The sequence below is a fragment of the Ochotona curzoniae genome, unplaced genomic scaffold (genome assembly GCF_017591425.1).
Source record: "Ochotona curzoniae isolate NIBS_2020 unplaced genomic scaffold, NIBS_Ocur_1.0 patch356, whole genome shotgun sequence".
In the NCBI taxonomy this organism is placed as follows: domain Eukaryota; kingdom Metazoa; phylum Chordata; class Mammalia; order Lagomorpha; family Ochotonidae; genus Ochotona; species Ochotona curzoniae.
In genome coordinates, this window is record NW_024466924.1 from 1,039 (window position 1) to 15,155 (window position 14,117).

The following is a 14,117-nucleotide window of genomic DNA, read 5'->3' on the forward strand; positions in this document are numbered from 1 at the left end:
ACTCCCTCCAGCGAGTTCCAGGTCTGGGTTCTTATGTTAGACTTCCATCAAGAACTCTGTAGCCCCAACTCCTGGCTCACCAGTCTCCACCTCCTGGGATACCATGCTGAGGCTGCACTGTTGTCTTTCTCTCACTTTCTCTCACAACCTTTCTCTCACTTCTGGTTGGAGCAGGTCCCCAGATTAGGGAGACACCAGGTGTCCTATATAGCTAGGTTATTGGTGGCGCTGATCTTGTCGGAACCTGTTGGACGTTAGGTCTGGGTGCCACGTGGACCTATTTTACTCATACGCTGCCACTGTCGGTATTATTTTCCTGTGGGACTAGTACAATCCACGGAACTCAATGAGTTCTCTCCCAGCTTAGCACATGCACAATTCACAGTTGTCCCTGCAGTCTTAAACTTTTGTCACAGTGTACAAAATGGGGCCTGACATACCACTATTAGAGTTCTTGATCTGCTGGCCATCAGATCTGAAGGCTACCCAGACCTGTCTTGGGTGGAACCTGTAGAATGCTGCGTTGCTGCAGTTCACTGAGTCAAAAATGAGTTCACTCCCAGCTCAGCATATGCTCAGTCCTTTCCCTTGCCTTTGCGTCCTTATGCAAAATGGTGCCCAATTTGGCTCTCGGTGGCTTGACTGTGCTGGGAAATCCCCCCTTTTCTCACTGCCCATCTGGGATCTGCTGCTCTGTCTCTGCTCCTGATCAAATCAAACAGACCAGTAAGACAGACAGTTCTTGTCTGGGCTCACCTCTCAAGCTCCCAGTGAAAGTCCCTTCCCACCTGATTGCTGGTAGTGTTCTGGCTATTTGCTGAATGTCACTGCATTATTAGTCACTGCAACACCATACCATTGTTTTCGCTGCTTTCCTGTGTCTGTCAGTCTCCAGGTACCCCTCTGCTATTGTTCTGTCCTTTCCTATTTCCTGGAATGTGTCCTCTCTGCTTCATCCTGATTAAATGTTTCTCCATCCGTTTAAACATTTCCTTACCCTATCCTGCCATCTTGATTCTCTGCAATACTGATAATAGTTTCTGTTTGTTGTCTTACAGGTTGCAGATATCTTATTCCAAACTGCTCAGAATGCGGGGATCAACTTTGACACTGTGTGTGGAGTGCCTTACACAGCTTTGCCACTGGCTACCGTTATCTGTTCGACCAATCAAATTCCAATGCTTATTAGAAGGAAAGAAAGCAAGGATTATGGTAAAATATCAAAGCATAAGCCTTAAATCTGTAACCTAACACTGTTAACAGTTTTCTTCCTCAGGCAGTGGTAGTATACCAGGTTCCTCTGGAGTATGCTTAAGGTCATTTAGCATTGCTTCACAGCTTGTTAACTGTTGCTTCAGAAGGATCTCTTGTCCTTCAGAGTTTAGGGGTGACATGTTTTGTATTGATGAGGCAGTGAGAAGAGGGTACTTTATATTTTGCATTGTTATCTGCAAAACCCTTGACTTTCGTACCAGGTGTTTCCCTTCAGCAGAATGTTCTAAAAACACTTCCAGTATGTGTGTTTAAATTCCATGAAGAGTGGTGCATGAATACACTTAGTTTCATAAAGCAAGATAAAAACTTCAGAGTTTGATGGGATGCACACACTATTAGGTGTGCTTGATTTAAAATCTGAAAATTAATACTGAAATTGAATTCATATTTAACAATAAAGAATTACTGAACTTTTTGTTCTTTTATATTGGTTCAATAATAATTTTGTAAGAGTCCTTATCTTTCACAGATGCATTCTAAACATTTTGTTAAAATATTTATTTATGTGAATGGCTGGTGCCAGCCTCAACAAGCTGTTCCTCCAGCTTCAAATACTGGCATCCAATATGGGGACCAGCTTGTGTTCTGGCTATTCTACTTCTCATCCAGCTCCCTGCTTGTGACCTGGGAAGGCAGTGGAGGATTGCTCAAGTCTTAGGGACCCTGCACCGTGCAGGATACCCAGAAGAGGCTCTTGGCTTCAGAGCAGCTCAGCTCTGGTCCTTGTAGCTATTTGGGGATTGAGCCAGCAGATGTATGATCTTTCCTTGTCTGTCCTCCTCTGTAAATCTGCACTTTCCAATAAAAATTAACAACAACAAAGAAACCACACACACACACACACACACAATGAAACTATTTATTTGAAAGGTGGAATTACTGTGATCTTCAAAGGAGATCAGTTTACTCCTCGAAAGCCCACAACAGCTGGGAGCTGGTCCAGACCAAACTCCGTGGCCTGTAACTGGATCTCCTTTGTGAGTGGTTGGAGCCCAAGTACATCATCTGGAGCTTTCCCAACCGCTGGCAGGGAGTGCAGAGAAAGCGAAGAAGCTGATATTTGAGCTGATGCTGCAATATCTGATACCAGTGTCACAAGTGGCAGCTTAATGTTCTGCACTGCAATGCCAGCCCCTAAAAATCATGGAGGGGCAGAGGATATAAAATAAATGTGATTGAGTTGTTTGGTTTTGGTTTTTGTTTGAGGTTGTAATAAAAGAAAGATATTCTTAATACCAAAGTATTCTACCTCCCCCCCCCCCCCCCCCCCCTTTAAGATTTGCTTTTATTGGAAAGGCAGACGAGATTTACAGAGAGAAGGAGAGACAGAGAAAGGTCTTCCATCCCCTGGTTCACTCTCCAAGTGTCCAGGGCTGAGCCGATCTGAAGCCACAAGTTTCTTCCAGTTATTCGATGCAGGTGCAGGGTCCCAAGGCTTTGGGCCATTCTCTACTGCTTCCCCAGGCCACAAGCAGGAAGGTGGATGGGGAGTGGAGTGGCGGTGCCATATGGAATACTGGCACTTCTGAAGCGAGAGCCATGACGGTAGGCCCATGTTCCATTTTTTTTGAGCTCAAGGATCTCAAGGATCTCTGTCAGTAGGATACTATTATTTCTATTGTATGTCCTGAGAAGTGTTTCTAGAATGTGATTATTTATAAGTGCTCAGGATTCTGTGGTCTAGTCTAAGCTGATTCACTTGGGTTTCGTAGCGCATCAGGGGAGGAAAGGGATATGGAAGTGCCAAGGCAGTGCTTGTGGTACAGCTCAGGCGGCAGAATGCCCACCAACTTTGTGTTTCAAAACAAGACGCAGGTAGTGGGAAGCATGTATCTCCACCCCGATGAGGCTGTGTATAGCTGTGGTCTGTGTTCTGTGGTAATCTTGGTATAGCCTGCAGTACAGTTTATATTTAGACATACTGTATTAAGTAATTCATAAGACTGGTTAGGTTGTTGAATATTTTCCCTCCTGAATTCATAGCTTCAGATGGCCAGTGTGACTGATGGTGAGTGATGCATGTTTGATAGAAAAAAGAATGATCTCATTGATGATGGATTATTCTGCTTTTTAATGTTCCTGATCTTTCAAGAAATTCCATGTTTGAAAATGTGGCCATGAAGCACTAAGTGATGGTTGTTTCCCAGCTTGACTATAAATATTCTGTGTGTAAATGACAGAATATAGACAGCAAAGAAAGCAGTCATCATTGGCACACTGAAGATTCATCAGAAGTCAGAAATAAGATGAAGAAGTAGCTCCAAATGGCTTGCCAGACAAGACTTAAAGCATCCAGCCTTCAATGAGTATGTGCCAGGCTACACAGCACCGTACCTTTGGAAGCGTAAACACGTATTTTTAAGTTGTAATCAATAGAATGCTTTCTTTCCTAGGTACTAAGCGCCTTGTGGAAGGAACAATTAACCCGGGAGACACATGTTTAATCATTGAAGATGTTGTCACAAGTGGCTCCAGTGTTTTGGAAACCGTGGAGGTGCTTCAGAGGGAGGGCTTGAAGGTCACGGACGCCGTTGTGCTGCTGGACCGAGAGCAGGGCGGCAAGGACAAGCTGCAGTCACATGGCATCCGCCTGCACTCGGTGTGCACGCTGTCCAAGATGCTGGAGATTCTGGAGCAGCAGAAAAAAATCGATGCCCCGACGGTAGGGCGAGTGAAGAGGTTTATTCAGGAGAATGTGTTCACAGCAGCCAATCCTAATGGCTCTCTCCCTTCCGTGAAGGCAGCATCCAAAGAGCTCAGCTTTGCTGCGCGTGCTGAGCTGCCCGGGGTCCACCCAGTGGCATCAAAGCTTTTCAGGCTTATGGAGAAGAAGGCGACCAATCTGTGCCTGTCCGCTGATGTGTCCGAGGCCCGAGAGCTGTTGGAGCTGGCTGACACGTTAGGACCTAGCATCTGCATGCTCAAGACCCACGTGGACATTCTCAATGATTTCACACTGGATGTCGTGAAGCAGTTGACCGCGCTGGCAGAACGCCACGAGTTTCTAGTATTTGAGGACCGGAAATTCGCAGATATAGGCAACACAGTGAAAAAGCAGTATGAAGGTAAGTGTATGTTGAGGAATCAGCAAGAATCAAGGCCAGCTTAAAACTGGCTGAAGAAGAAAAGGAAGTGTCTTGCCTCATAAGTCCAGCCCTAAAGCGGGTTGTCCAGCATGTTTGGATCCAGGAGCTCGAGCGATTCTGGACTTCTTTCTCTCCATCTGTCAACTCTGCTTTCTCCCCTGTTGACGTCTTCCTCAGGTAGGCCCACTCTCTCTGCCCACCCCAAACCACCTGTCATGGCCAGGGTAGAGATGACTTTGGTAGCTGACCAGGGCAGTAAGCCTACTGCAGATGTGAGATGGTTAACTGTCCATGTAAACCTCTTTTACTGCAAATGCAGTAGGAACAATTTTAATATAGAAAAAGTGAGCTGCAGGCCCAAAGTGGTAGCCTGGTGGCTAAAGTCCTCGACTTACATACACCAGTATTCCAAATGGGCGCTGGTTTGTATCCACTTCCCATCCAGCTACCTACCTGTGGCCTGGGAAAGCAGTCGAGGATGGCCCAAAGCCTTGGGACCCTGTACCCATATGGGAGACCTGGAGAAAGCTCCTGGCTCCTGGCTTCAGCTGGCTCAGCTCTGGCCATTGTGGTCACTTGGGGAGTGAAACAGTGGATGGGAGATCCTTCTCTCTGTCTCTCCTTCAGTCTGTAAATCTGACTTTCCAGTTAAGTAATAAATCTTTAAAAATAAGAAAAGCGAGGTGTTGAAACCAGAAGGCAGGATACATGAATTCTGGGCAGACTAAGATGACAATGGCCCTAACAGAACTTGAGTTTTGAGAACAAGTTACAAGGTCCGGTGGGATGGCCTACCGGGTAAGGTCCTCACCTTGAATGCGCTGGGATCCCATATGGCCGCCGGTTCTAATCCCGGCAGCTCCACTTCCCATCCAGCTCCCTGCTTGTGGCCTGGGAAAGCAGTTGAGAATGGCACAAAGCCTTGGACCCTGCACCCATGTGGGAGACCCAGAAGAAGTTCCTGGATCCTGGCTTCGGATTGGCATAGCATCGGCCGTTGCGCTCACTTGGGGAGTGAGTCATTGGATGGAAGATCTTCCTCTGTGTCTCTGTATATCTGACTTTGTAATAAAAAATAAATCTTTAAAAAAAAAAAGAAAGCAAGTTACCAATACAGCATATGAGAGAATGGTAAAAAATGTGACCATTTGTCTTCAGGCAAGAAGGATTTGTTGACACACTTTTTTTTTTCCTCCCAACTAGAACTTGAAAAATACTGATAAGTACTATCCTATGTAAATTTGCTTTTTTTTTTTTAAATCTAACTGATGTTGTCTATACATACATAATGCTTTTTTACTTGGTCTTATAATATACTTGGTCATATTTTTAACTCATCCTAAGAATCTTTGAGGTGTCTTGATTTTTCTTAATGTATGCATATTGCCAAGCTTTTTCCCTTGGAATGATCTTTCATGTGCTTAGCTTATAGGCTGGCTTATTGACCAAAAGTTACTAAAACCTTTCTGTGTTTGAGTTGGCATAGTTTTGGCAGAAATCGTGGTTTTTCTGCTACCCTGTAAGATGAACAGAATTGCCTGCTGAAATCTGAGAAGTCGAGGATCGCTAAGAGAACATATGGGCATGTGGAGAGAGGGAAGCTGCTGCGGAAAGGAAACCGTGGCCTCTGAAGGAGGAGGTTTGCCAACACAGACTTCCGAAACACCCATCTTCCATGAGGCCATTTTAATTGCAAGAGCTTTATTTTCCTTGCTCTCTGCCTGTAAGAGAAAGCAGTCCGGAATTAGTGAGCCTGGGGACCCACCAGGTGGAGGAGTTGCAAGCATCTCCCCCTCTGTTCTCCACCTGGACAAATAGCTGATTCTTTCTGGCTAGAATTATTTAGATCCCCCCCCCTTTTTTTTAAAGATATTTTTACTTTTATTGGAAAGGCATATTTACGGAGAAGACAGAAATATCGTCTGTCTGCTGGTTCACACCCCAAGTGGCTGCAAAGACCTTGAGTTGAGTCATTCTGAAATCTAACCCAAAAGCTTATTCCAGGTATCGCACGTGGGTACTGGATCCTAAAGTTTTGGGCCGTCCTCCACTGCTTTCCCAGGCCACAAGCAGGGAGCTGGATGGGAAGTGGAGCAGCTGGGACAGGAACCAGTGCCCTTGGGGGATCCCAGCACTGGTAGGAGGAGGAGAAGAATTGAGCTATCACACTGGTCCCTAGTCTTAGAAGCATACTGCCCTTTCAGAAATGCTACTGGGAGATTGTTTTGCATTGTTGTTGAGGGTAAATGATTAGAGATTTTGGTGTGAAATTGGAAAATACCTTTTCTTCTCCCTGTTAGGTGGTGTTTTTAAAATAGCTTCCTGGGCAGACCTTGTCAATGCCCACGTGGTGCCTGGTGCAGGAGTTGTGAAGGGCCTGCAGGAAGTGGGACTGCCTCTGCATCGGGGGTGCCTGCTCATCGCCGAGATGAGCTCCGCCGGTAACCTGGCCACCGGCAGCTACACTAAAGCAGCAGTAAGTGACCTGAGGATTGGGGCGAGGAAAGGCAGCGCTGTTCTACCTACATGTTCTGGGACCACAAGACAGTGCCTGCCTCAGGATCCTGGGCAGCCCTGCTGGGGAGTCAGCTCTTGGGAGGGTGACAGTGGTTAAATACCAGTTGTTTAGGGTGCCTTAATAGCTACTGGCATTTTGTTTAAAAAGATTATTTTGAAAGAATTGGAGGGGGAGAGTGAGAGAACTTCTATCTGCTTCTTTACTCCCCAGATTACTGTGGAGGCCAGGGCTGCACTGGGGGGGAGCCTGGGTCTCACACATGGATGGCAGGGGTCCATGAACGTGGGCCATCTTCTGCTGTTTTCCCAGTCACATTAGCATGGTACTGGATTGGAAGCGGAGCATCTGGGACTCCAACTGGTGGCCCTGTGGGATCCCATTGTCCCAGTAGTTTTAACTCGCTACACCACAGTGCTAGCCCTGGTAGTTAATAGCATTTTATATTTTAAATATGAAACTTAAAGGAAAGAGAGGAGGAGAGAGAAATCGATCAGTCTTGTGTCTGCTTGCTCACTCCCTGAATGGCTGCAGTGGCCAGATGTAGGCCAGCCCATCAGGGGCTGCCACAGGGGTAGACTTTTACAGACTACTTCTAAAACTGTCATTGGAAGTTCATTTCCAAATTTCTTCATAGACCGTAACATAGTTGGCTCAAGAGTCAAGCTTTAACCACACCCCTGAAGTGATGATGAATACCTGACCTCCAGGGATGTGGTTCTTGGTATGGGTATGGACAAGGTGCATGCTTGTTGGCGCTAGTCCTTGGTAAGAACAGCAGAATAGTGAGAATATGGTGGAAGAGCTCATCAGAAAGTCAGGCTGACCTGCTAAAGAATCCACTTTGATGGAAGGTAATGTCTGAATAAGGGAGACCAGTGGACAGTAGATGCTGTGAAGGGGGACATGGTGAAGCGGGGAGCTCTTTAGCTCTTGGAAATGTGGCTGTGTGTGATGGCTGTGCAGCATAGATGGGCAGCTTTCCTCTTGCTCATTGCATTGTAATGAACCCTTCGGGATAGATGTTTAGATGCACATGATATAGCTTGTTGGCTTAGGGATTTCGTTTTTCCTTAAGGTTTATTTTTCCAAAAGGCACTTTCAGAGAAAGGGAAAGGCAGAGTGAGAAAGAGCTGCCATCCAAACAGCTGCTGGTGGCTGCAGTCGGACCAGTGCAAAGTCAAGAGCCTGGACCACCTGTGAGGTGTCCCAGGCACACCAGCAGGGAGCTGGATTGGAAGGCTAGAACCACAGCTGGTGGCTTAACTTGGAGCACCACAGCACTGGCCTCTGTGTTAGTGAAACATTTATTTCATTTATGCGAGGTGACCTGTTTTAGATCTTAGCTTGTGCAAAATTTACATGTATGAAATGGAAAAAGTTACCAGTAATATAGCAGTTTCTAAACTAATTACTAGAGGGCGTTTTTTTTCCTTTTACAGATGTTCTGATTTAAATGCCTTCTCACGATATGTTCTGCTACATCCCATTTAGGTTAAAATGGCCGAGGAACATTCTGAATTTGTGATTGGTTTTATCTCTGGATCCCGTGTTAGTGCAAAGCCAGAGTTCCTTCATTTAACTCCAGGAGTTCAATTAGAAGCAGGTGGTAAGTTCATGCATTCATTGTTGCTGATGCTATAAGCTTGCTAAAGAGAAGCCTTCTTGGGTTTGCAAAGTAGCTTGCAATCTAACTTTAGAATTAAAATGTAGAAAAGGACTTTTGTTGAAAATTATCTGTTCTGAATGAACCTGCTACCAGAGCAAAATGACTGCAGCATGGAGTTCAGGAACTCGGCTTTTCCAGCGTGCCCAAGCCTGGGAAGAGGTGGTGTGGCTGAAAAGCAGTGGTGCTGAGAGTCTTCTCAGCCAAGGAGTCTGGGTTATAGGAATATGTAAATGTTCTCTAGACTCATTTAAGCTTTTTTCTCTTGGGTGGATGCTGTGGTTCCCCTTGGTGGCTCCTGGAATGTACTTGGTAATATTTCTCTGTCCCCCAGAATGTGATGACTAGAATGTTAGGTCCTCTGTAAAACTTACACCCCTCAGAAAAACCTGTTATCTCTGGCTTCTCTCTGCTGTGACAGAAGTCAAAAGATGCTTTTTTATTGGAAAGGCACATCATATTTACAAAGGGGAAGATTGTCCGTCCACTGGTTCCCTCCCCAAGTGGTCACCATGGCTGGGCTGATCAAAATCTAGGAGCTTCTTCCAGGTCGGCGCAGGGCTCCTCGACTGCCTTCCTAGGCCACAGGCAAGGAGCTGGATGAGAAGGTAGAGGATTAGCCAATGATCCATTGCACCAGACCCAGCTGATCTACTTTTAAAGACTTTTTAATTATTTCTATTTCAAAATCAGATACAGAGAGGAAGCTGATTCACTCCCCAAGTGACTGTGCCAAGCCAGGAGCTTCTTCTGGGTCTCCCACAGGTGCAGGGCAGCAAGGACACAAGCTGGCACCCATGTTTAAGGTGAGGACTTCAGCTGGGCCCTGCGTGGTGGCCTAGCAGTTAATCTGCTTTAAAGACAACACTTCCCCCTCAAATGGCTGCTTTGTCAGGAGCCTGTGACTGAACAGCTGGGACTCAACCCAATGCTCACATCTTAACCCACTGTGCCACAATCCCAGCTCTTTAGCGTATATGCAACATAAGAACTCTCCAAATTAAGAAATTAATAGATGTCCCTTTGGAAGCAAAGAATGTTGTAGTTCTTGTGCTTCCTCAGATTGTACATACTATATGGGCAACTCGGCATTTTGGGCTCCTGGCCCTGCCATCTGGTAACCTTGTCCCTGTGTGTGGAGTACTCTGTAAACAGGCACATGAGCAGTGTGGTGGCCCAGAGCAGGCAGTACCTGTTTGCCCCTCAGTATTATGACTAAGTAGGATAATTAGGGGCTAACCTTTTAGAAAACTTCTAGAACAGCAGGACTTAATTTTCCTTTTTGTACTTAGTGGGAAATGCAGTTCATTTTTGGTATAATTGGAGGCTTCTGTCCATTCATCCACTTGATTGAGAGGTCTTCAGTGCATATTTCAAACTATTTTTCCATCAAAACTCATCTTTGAGGAGGCAGAACAATAATGTTCACACAGGGCCTGGCCTAGTGGCTCAAGTCCTCTCCTTGCATGCCTGGGGTCCCAGTTCTAATCCTGGCAGCCCCACTTCCCATCCAGCTCCCTGGATGGCCCAAAGCTTTGGGACCCAGCACCCATGTGGGAGACCTGGAAGAAGCCCCTGGCTTTGGATCGGCGCAACACTGGCCATGGCGCTCACTTGAGGAGTGAATCATTGGACGGGAGATCTACTTTTTTTTTTTTTTTTAAGATTTATTTTTATTATTTTTTCATTGGAAAGGCGGATATACAGAGAGGAGAGACAGAGAGGAAGATCTTCCATCCGATGATTCACTCCCCAAGTGAGCGCAACGGGCCGATACTATGCCGATCCGAAGCCAGGAGCCTCTTCCGGGTCTCCCACGCGGGTGCAGGGTCCCAAAGCTTTGGGCCGTCCTCGACTGCTTTCCCAGGCCACAGGCAGGGAGCTGGAAGGGAAGCGGGGCTGCCGGGATTAGAACCGGCGCCCATATGGGATCCCGGGTGTGCAAGGCGAGGACCTTTAACCACTTGCGCCACCGCGCGGGGCCCGGGAGATCTACTTTTATGGCAGGTTTCAGTGATTGCATGTGTCACTTCCCTCCTAACCTTGGCATCCCTCTTGGGGTCAGGGAGTTAAGTACCTGGCTTGTTGTGGTGATATGTAGAACCTGCTGCATACCAAGCCTTTGAACCTTCTTAGGCCCTTGACCACCTGAAAGGCAGGACAGCTGTGTGGGCTACAGTTCAGCCCAAAGGCAGCTAACACTCCAAAGGCCTTTAACCCCAGGTAAAACCTTTAGTCCTGGGCCCAGGCGGCGTGGCCTAGCGGCTAAAGTCCTTGCCTTGAACACGCTGGGATCCCATATGGGCGCCGGTTCTAATCCCGGCAGCTCCACTTCCCATCCAGCTCCCTGCTTGTGGCCTGGGAAAGCAGTTGAGGATGGCCCAAAGCTTTGGGACCCTGCACCCGTGTGGGAGACCTGGAAGAAGTTCCTGGATCCTGGCTTTGGATCGGCATAGCAGCGGCATCGGCCGTTGGGCTCACTTGGGGAGTGAGTCATCGGACGGAAGCTCTTCCTCTCTGTCTCTCCTCCTCTTAGTATATCTGGGGGAAAAAAAACCCCTTTAGTTCTGTCCCAGAACCAGGCAGATGACCTGTGGCATTGTGAGATGGATATGACCCAAGTGCCAGCTGAGGCAGCCAGGTCTTACGCCCTGAGGCTGCTGTACTCCTGCTGTGGTGAGACCCCAGACCCCTGCTCCCAGACCAGTACTTACAGATGGGAACGCTGCAGCAGCATTGAGCTGTCATACATGCCCAGCTGGATGGGAAGTGCTTCTTCCAGGCTTGTTCAACTCTAGCATTCACCTGCAAGACGAAACTCAGGAGCACAACCCAGGTCAGGGGGTGGCCAAAGGATTGCCTTTACCTCCCCTTTGGGCAGGTAGCTGCAGCCACAGGGTGTAGAGTATCAAAGAGACCCTGTGAAATCTGCACTGGTCGGATGGTAATGGTTCCAGGCCCAAGCCACGGACTTACAGCCTGGCCAGGATCCCGTGTGGTTGGGTGCAGCAACCTTAGGCTCCAAACGCACCCTTGTAGCAGGCAGACTAAAGCAGGCCTTGGCTCCTTCTCCATGCAGCACTGTTCTGGGGGAGGAGGGGTTCTCTAAGTGCTGGGCATGGAGGTGGCTATAGGCTGCCAGCCAGTGTAATGGGGAATGAGTAGGAGCGTGGCAAAACAGTGCCATCAGTACTGCTGCACCCCCAACCCCCTGCTTCAGAAGATACAGGGAGATGAGGCTAAGGCCCTCAGAGGGAATTAAACAACATCGAACAACATCAGGAAAGGGTCTTAGTGCCTTCCCTGCGGTGATTATTATACATCTGGGAGACTATCACCCATACCAGAGGTACACCACACCAAAGGAATCTAAAAGCCAAGTCCCATTTCAGCTAGACCACAGGCCAGGAAGGACTCAAAGAATATATGTGAAGGAAAAAACATGCCAACCAGTGATACATAAGTGAATGAATAAAGAAAGAAAACAGGAAATTATCACCACAGGCCAGCTGTACTAAAAATGTTTAGGGGAATCCTACATACTGAAGAAAGATGATTCCCATCATAAAAATGTGCAATAATATCCAATAAGCACCTAGTCATCAAAATAAGGCGACAGATTGGGCATAGTGGCTGAGAGTGCCAGGTTCAGTGCCTGCCCGTGCAGACTGGGGCAGGCGGTGGAGATTGGGTTGCAGGGTAGCCGATCGGGATCACAGTCTCACCTCTGGCCGCAGCTACTGCAGGCCTCTCCAATCAGTCAGGAAGGATTTGAAAAGATCCAGGAATGTGCTCTTAGGTAAGATACTAGTTCACCAGTGAAGACACATGAGGACTGGAATGGTTAAGTACATTCCAGGCAGGTGGGACCCAAGAACAAGCAGAGTACTTAACTGTTACCAAAGTCTAGCCAGTGATGAAGAAATTCAAGTATCAGTGTAAATATACGTGTTCCTTAGAGCAGAGTACCCAGTTTTACAAGGCAAGCATTATTAGATGTACAGGGAATAGCCCAGTAAGCAGTAGGGGACTCCAGCTCACCTTCAATGGACAGATAGGCCAAGGGAAAAGAAACACGGGCTGGACAGAAGTTTGTGGGGCCACGCACGGCGCAGCTCCCAGCACCGGCCCTGTGTGAGGCTCTAGACACAGCTCAGCAGACTTTTAAAAACCACAATCACATCAACAAAGGCAACTGAGACTGAACATTGGAACAATGAAAAAAAAAAAGAATACATTAAAATTCTTTTAAACAGATGGAAGGAGAAATACCCAAAATTTACAGGATGTAGGAGATTCAGTGATAAAGTACCTCCCATAAGACATCAAAAATCAGTCATCAGGCCCAGCACAGTAGCCTAGCAGCTAAAGTGCTCACCTTGCACGCAACTGGATCCCATATGGGTGCTGGCTCTGTCTCAGCACCCCACTTCCCATCCAGCTCCCTGCCTGTGGCCTGGAAAAATAGTAATGTGGTAGACCCGGAAGAGGCTCCTGTCTCCTGCTTTGGATCAGCACGGCTCTGGCCATTGTGGCCGCTTGGGAAATGAAATCATCGGACAGAAGATCTTCCTCTGTCTCTCCTCCTCTCTGTATTTCTGACTTTCCAACAATCAGTCATCTAGTGATACCATTGCAAGGACCCAGCAGAGCAAGCACAGCCAAGCAGTTCTCTGCCCTGGATTTCTTCAGCTCCTGCTTTTACCCATTTGCTCCACAGACAAGAATGGAAAACCAGGGTGTGATAGTACAAGTAGTTGTGTTCAGAAAATGTCAGACAGGCTTTCCGATTTTTCTGTTAACAGCATCTTCTATCTTTACAGGGGATAATCTTGGCCAACAGTACAACAGCCCACAAGAAGTGATCAGGCAGCGCGGTTCTGACATCATCATTGTAGGCCGGGGCATAATAGCGGCAGCCAACCGTCTAGAAGCAGCGGAGATGTACAGGAAAGCTGCTTGGGAAGCCTACCTGAGTAGACTTGATGCCTGAGCTCCTCGCACACAGCCCTGGGAAGCGGTCTCCTAAGAGCCCCTGGCTTGAAGTTGTCTGTGGTCCTTAGTCCTGCTTTGCTGGAGTCTCCATGGTCTTCAGGAAGTAGGGGTGACTTGTGATGAAGTGCACTGTGTCTATAATAAACCCACTGAGATGGACGTTAGTTACGGCCCTCTGCATCGTAAGAGCCCTCCTGTCTGTTGTTCTGTTCTAGTTACTATAACAGGAAAACACGGGTGTCAGAGTGGGGAGGGGGGGTTAAGACACACAGGGTCCAGTATCCCATCTGAGCAATGACTCCACTCCCTGCTTATGCAGCTGGGAAGGCAACGGAGCATGGCCCGAGACCTTGGACTTCTGCACTCACGTGGCAGACCCAGAGGAAGCTCCTGGCTTCAGCCAGATGGAAGCTCTTTCTCACTTTCCCTCTCCCTCACTGCATGTCAGAGGAAGACGGGAAACGGAGAAAGGACATCGGGAGGTTACAACCAACAGAGATAGCAGATGAGCCTCTGTTCTGCTGCTTGGCAGTGGGAGCCTCCTCCCTCAGAACAAGAGGAGGAAGAGCAAGATGGTGCT

At 47.6% G+C, this 14,117-nt stretch overlaps 1 protein-coding gene across 1 annotated transcript; it reads left to right on the plus strand.

Moving 5' to 3' along the window:
* Positions 1-1,037: 1,037 nt before the first annotated feature.
* On the plus strand, positions 1,038-13,783 carry LOC121167260 (uridine 5'-monophosphate synthase-like; the record flags this gene model as incomplete). The annotated part of the gene is made up of 5 exons (XM_040996686.1): positions 1,038-1,212; positions 3,669-4,340; positions 6,662-6,837; positions 8,371-8,485; positions 13,366-13,783. Coding segments are annotated over 5 exons (1,308 nt in total), but the record flags the coding sequence as incomplete, so codon positions are not given.
* Between the last annotated feature and the right edge of the window lie 334 nt (positions 13,784-14,117).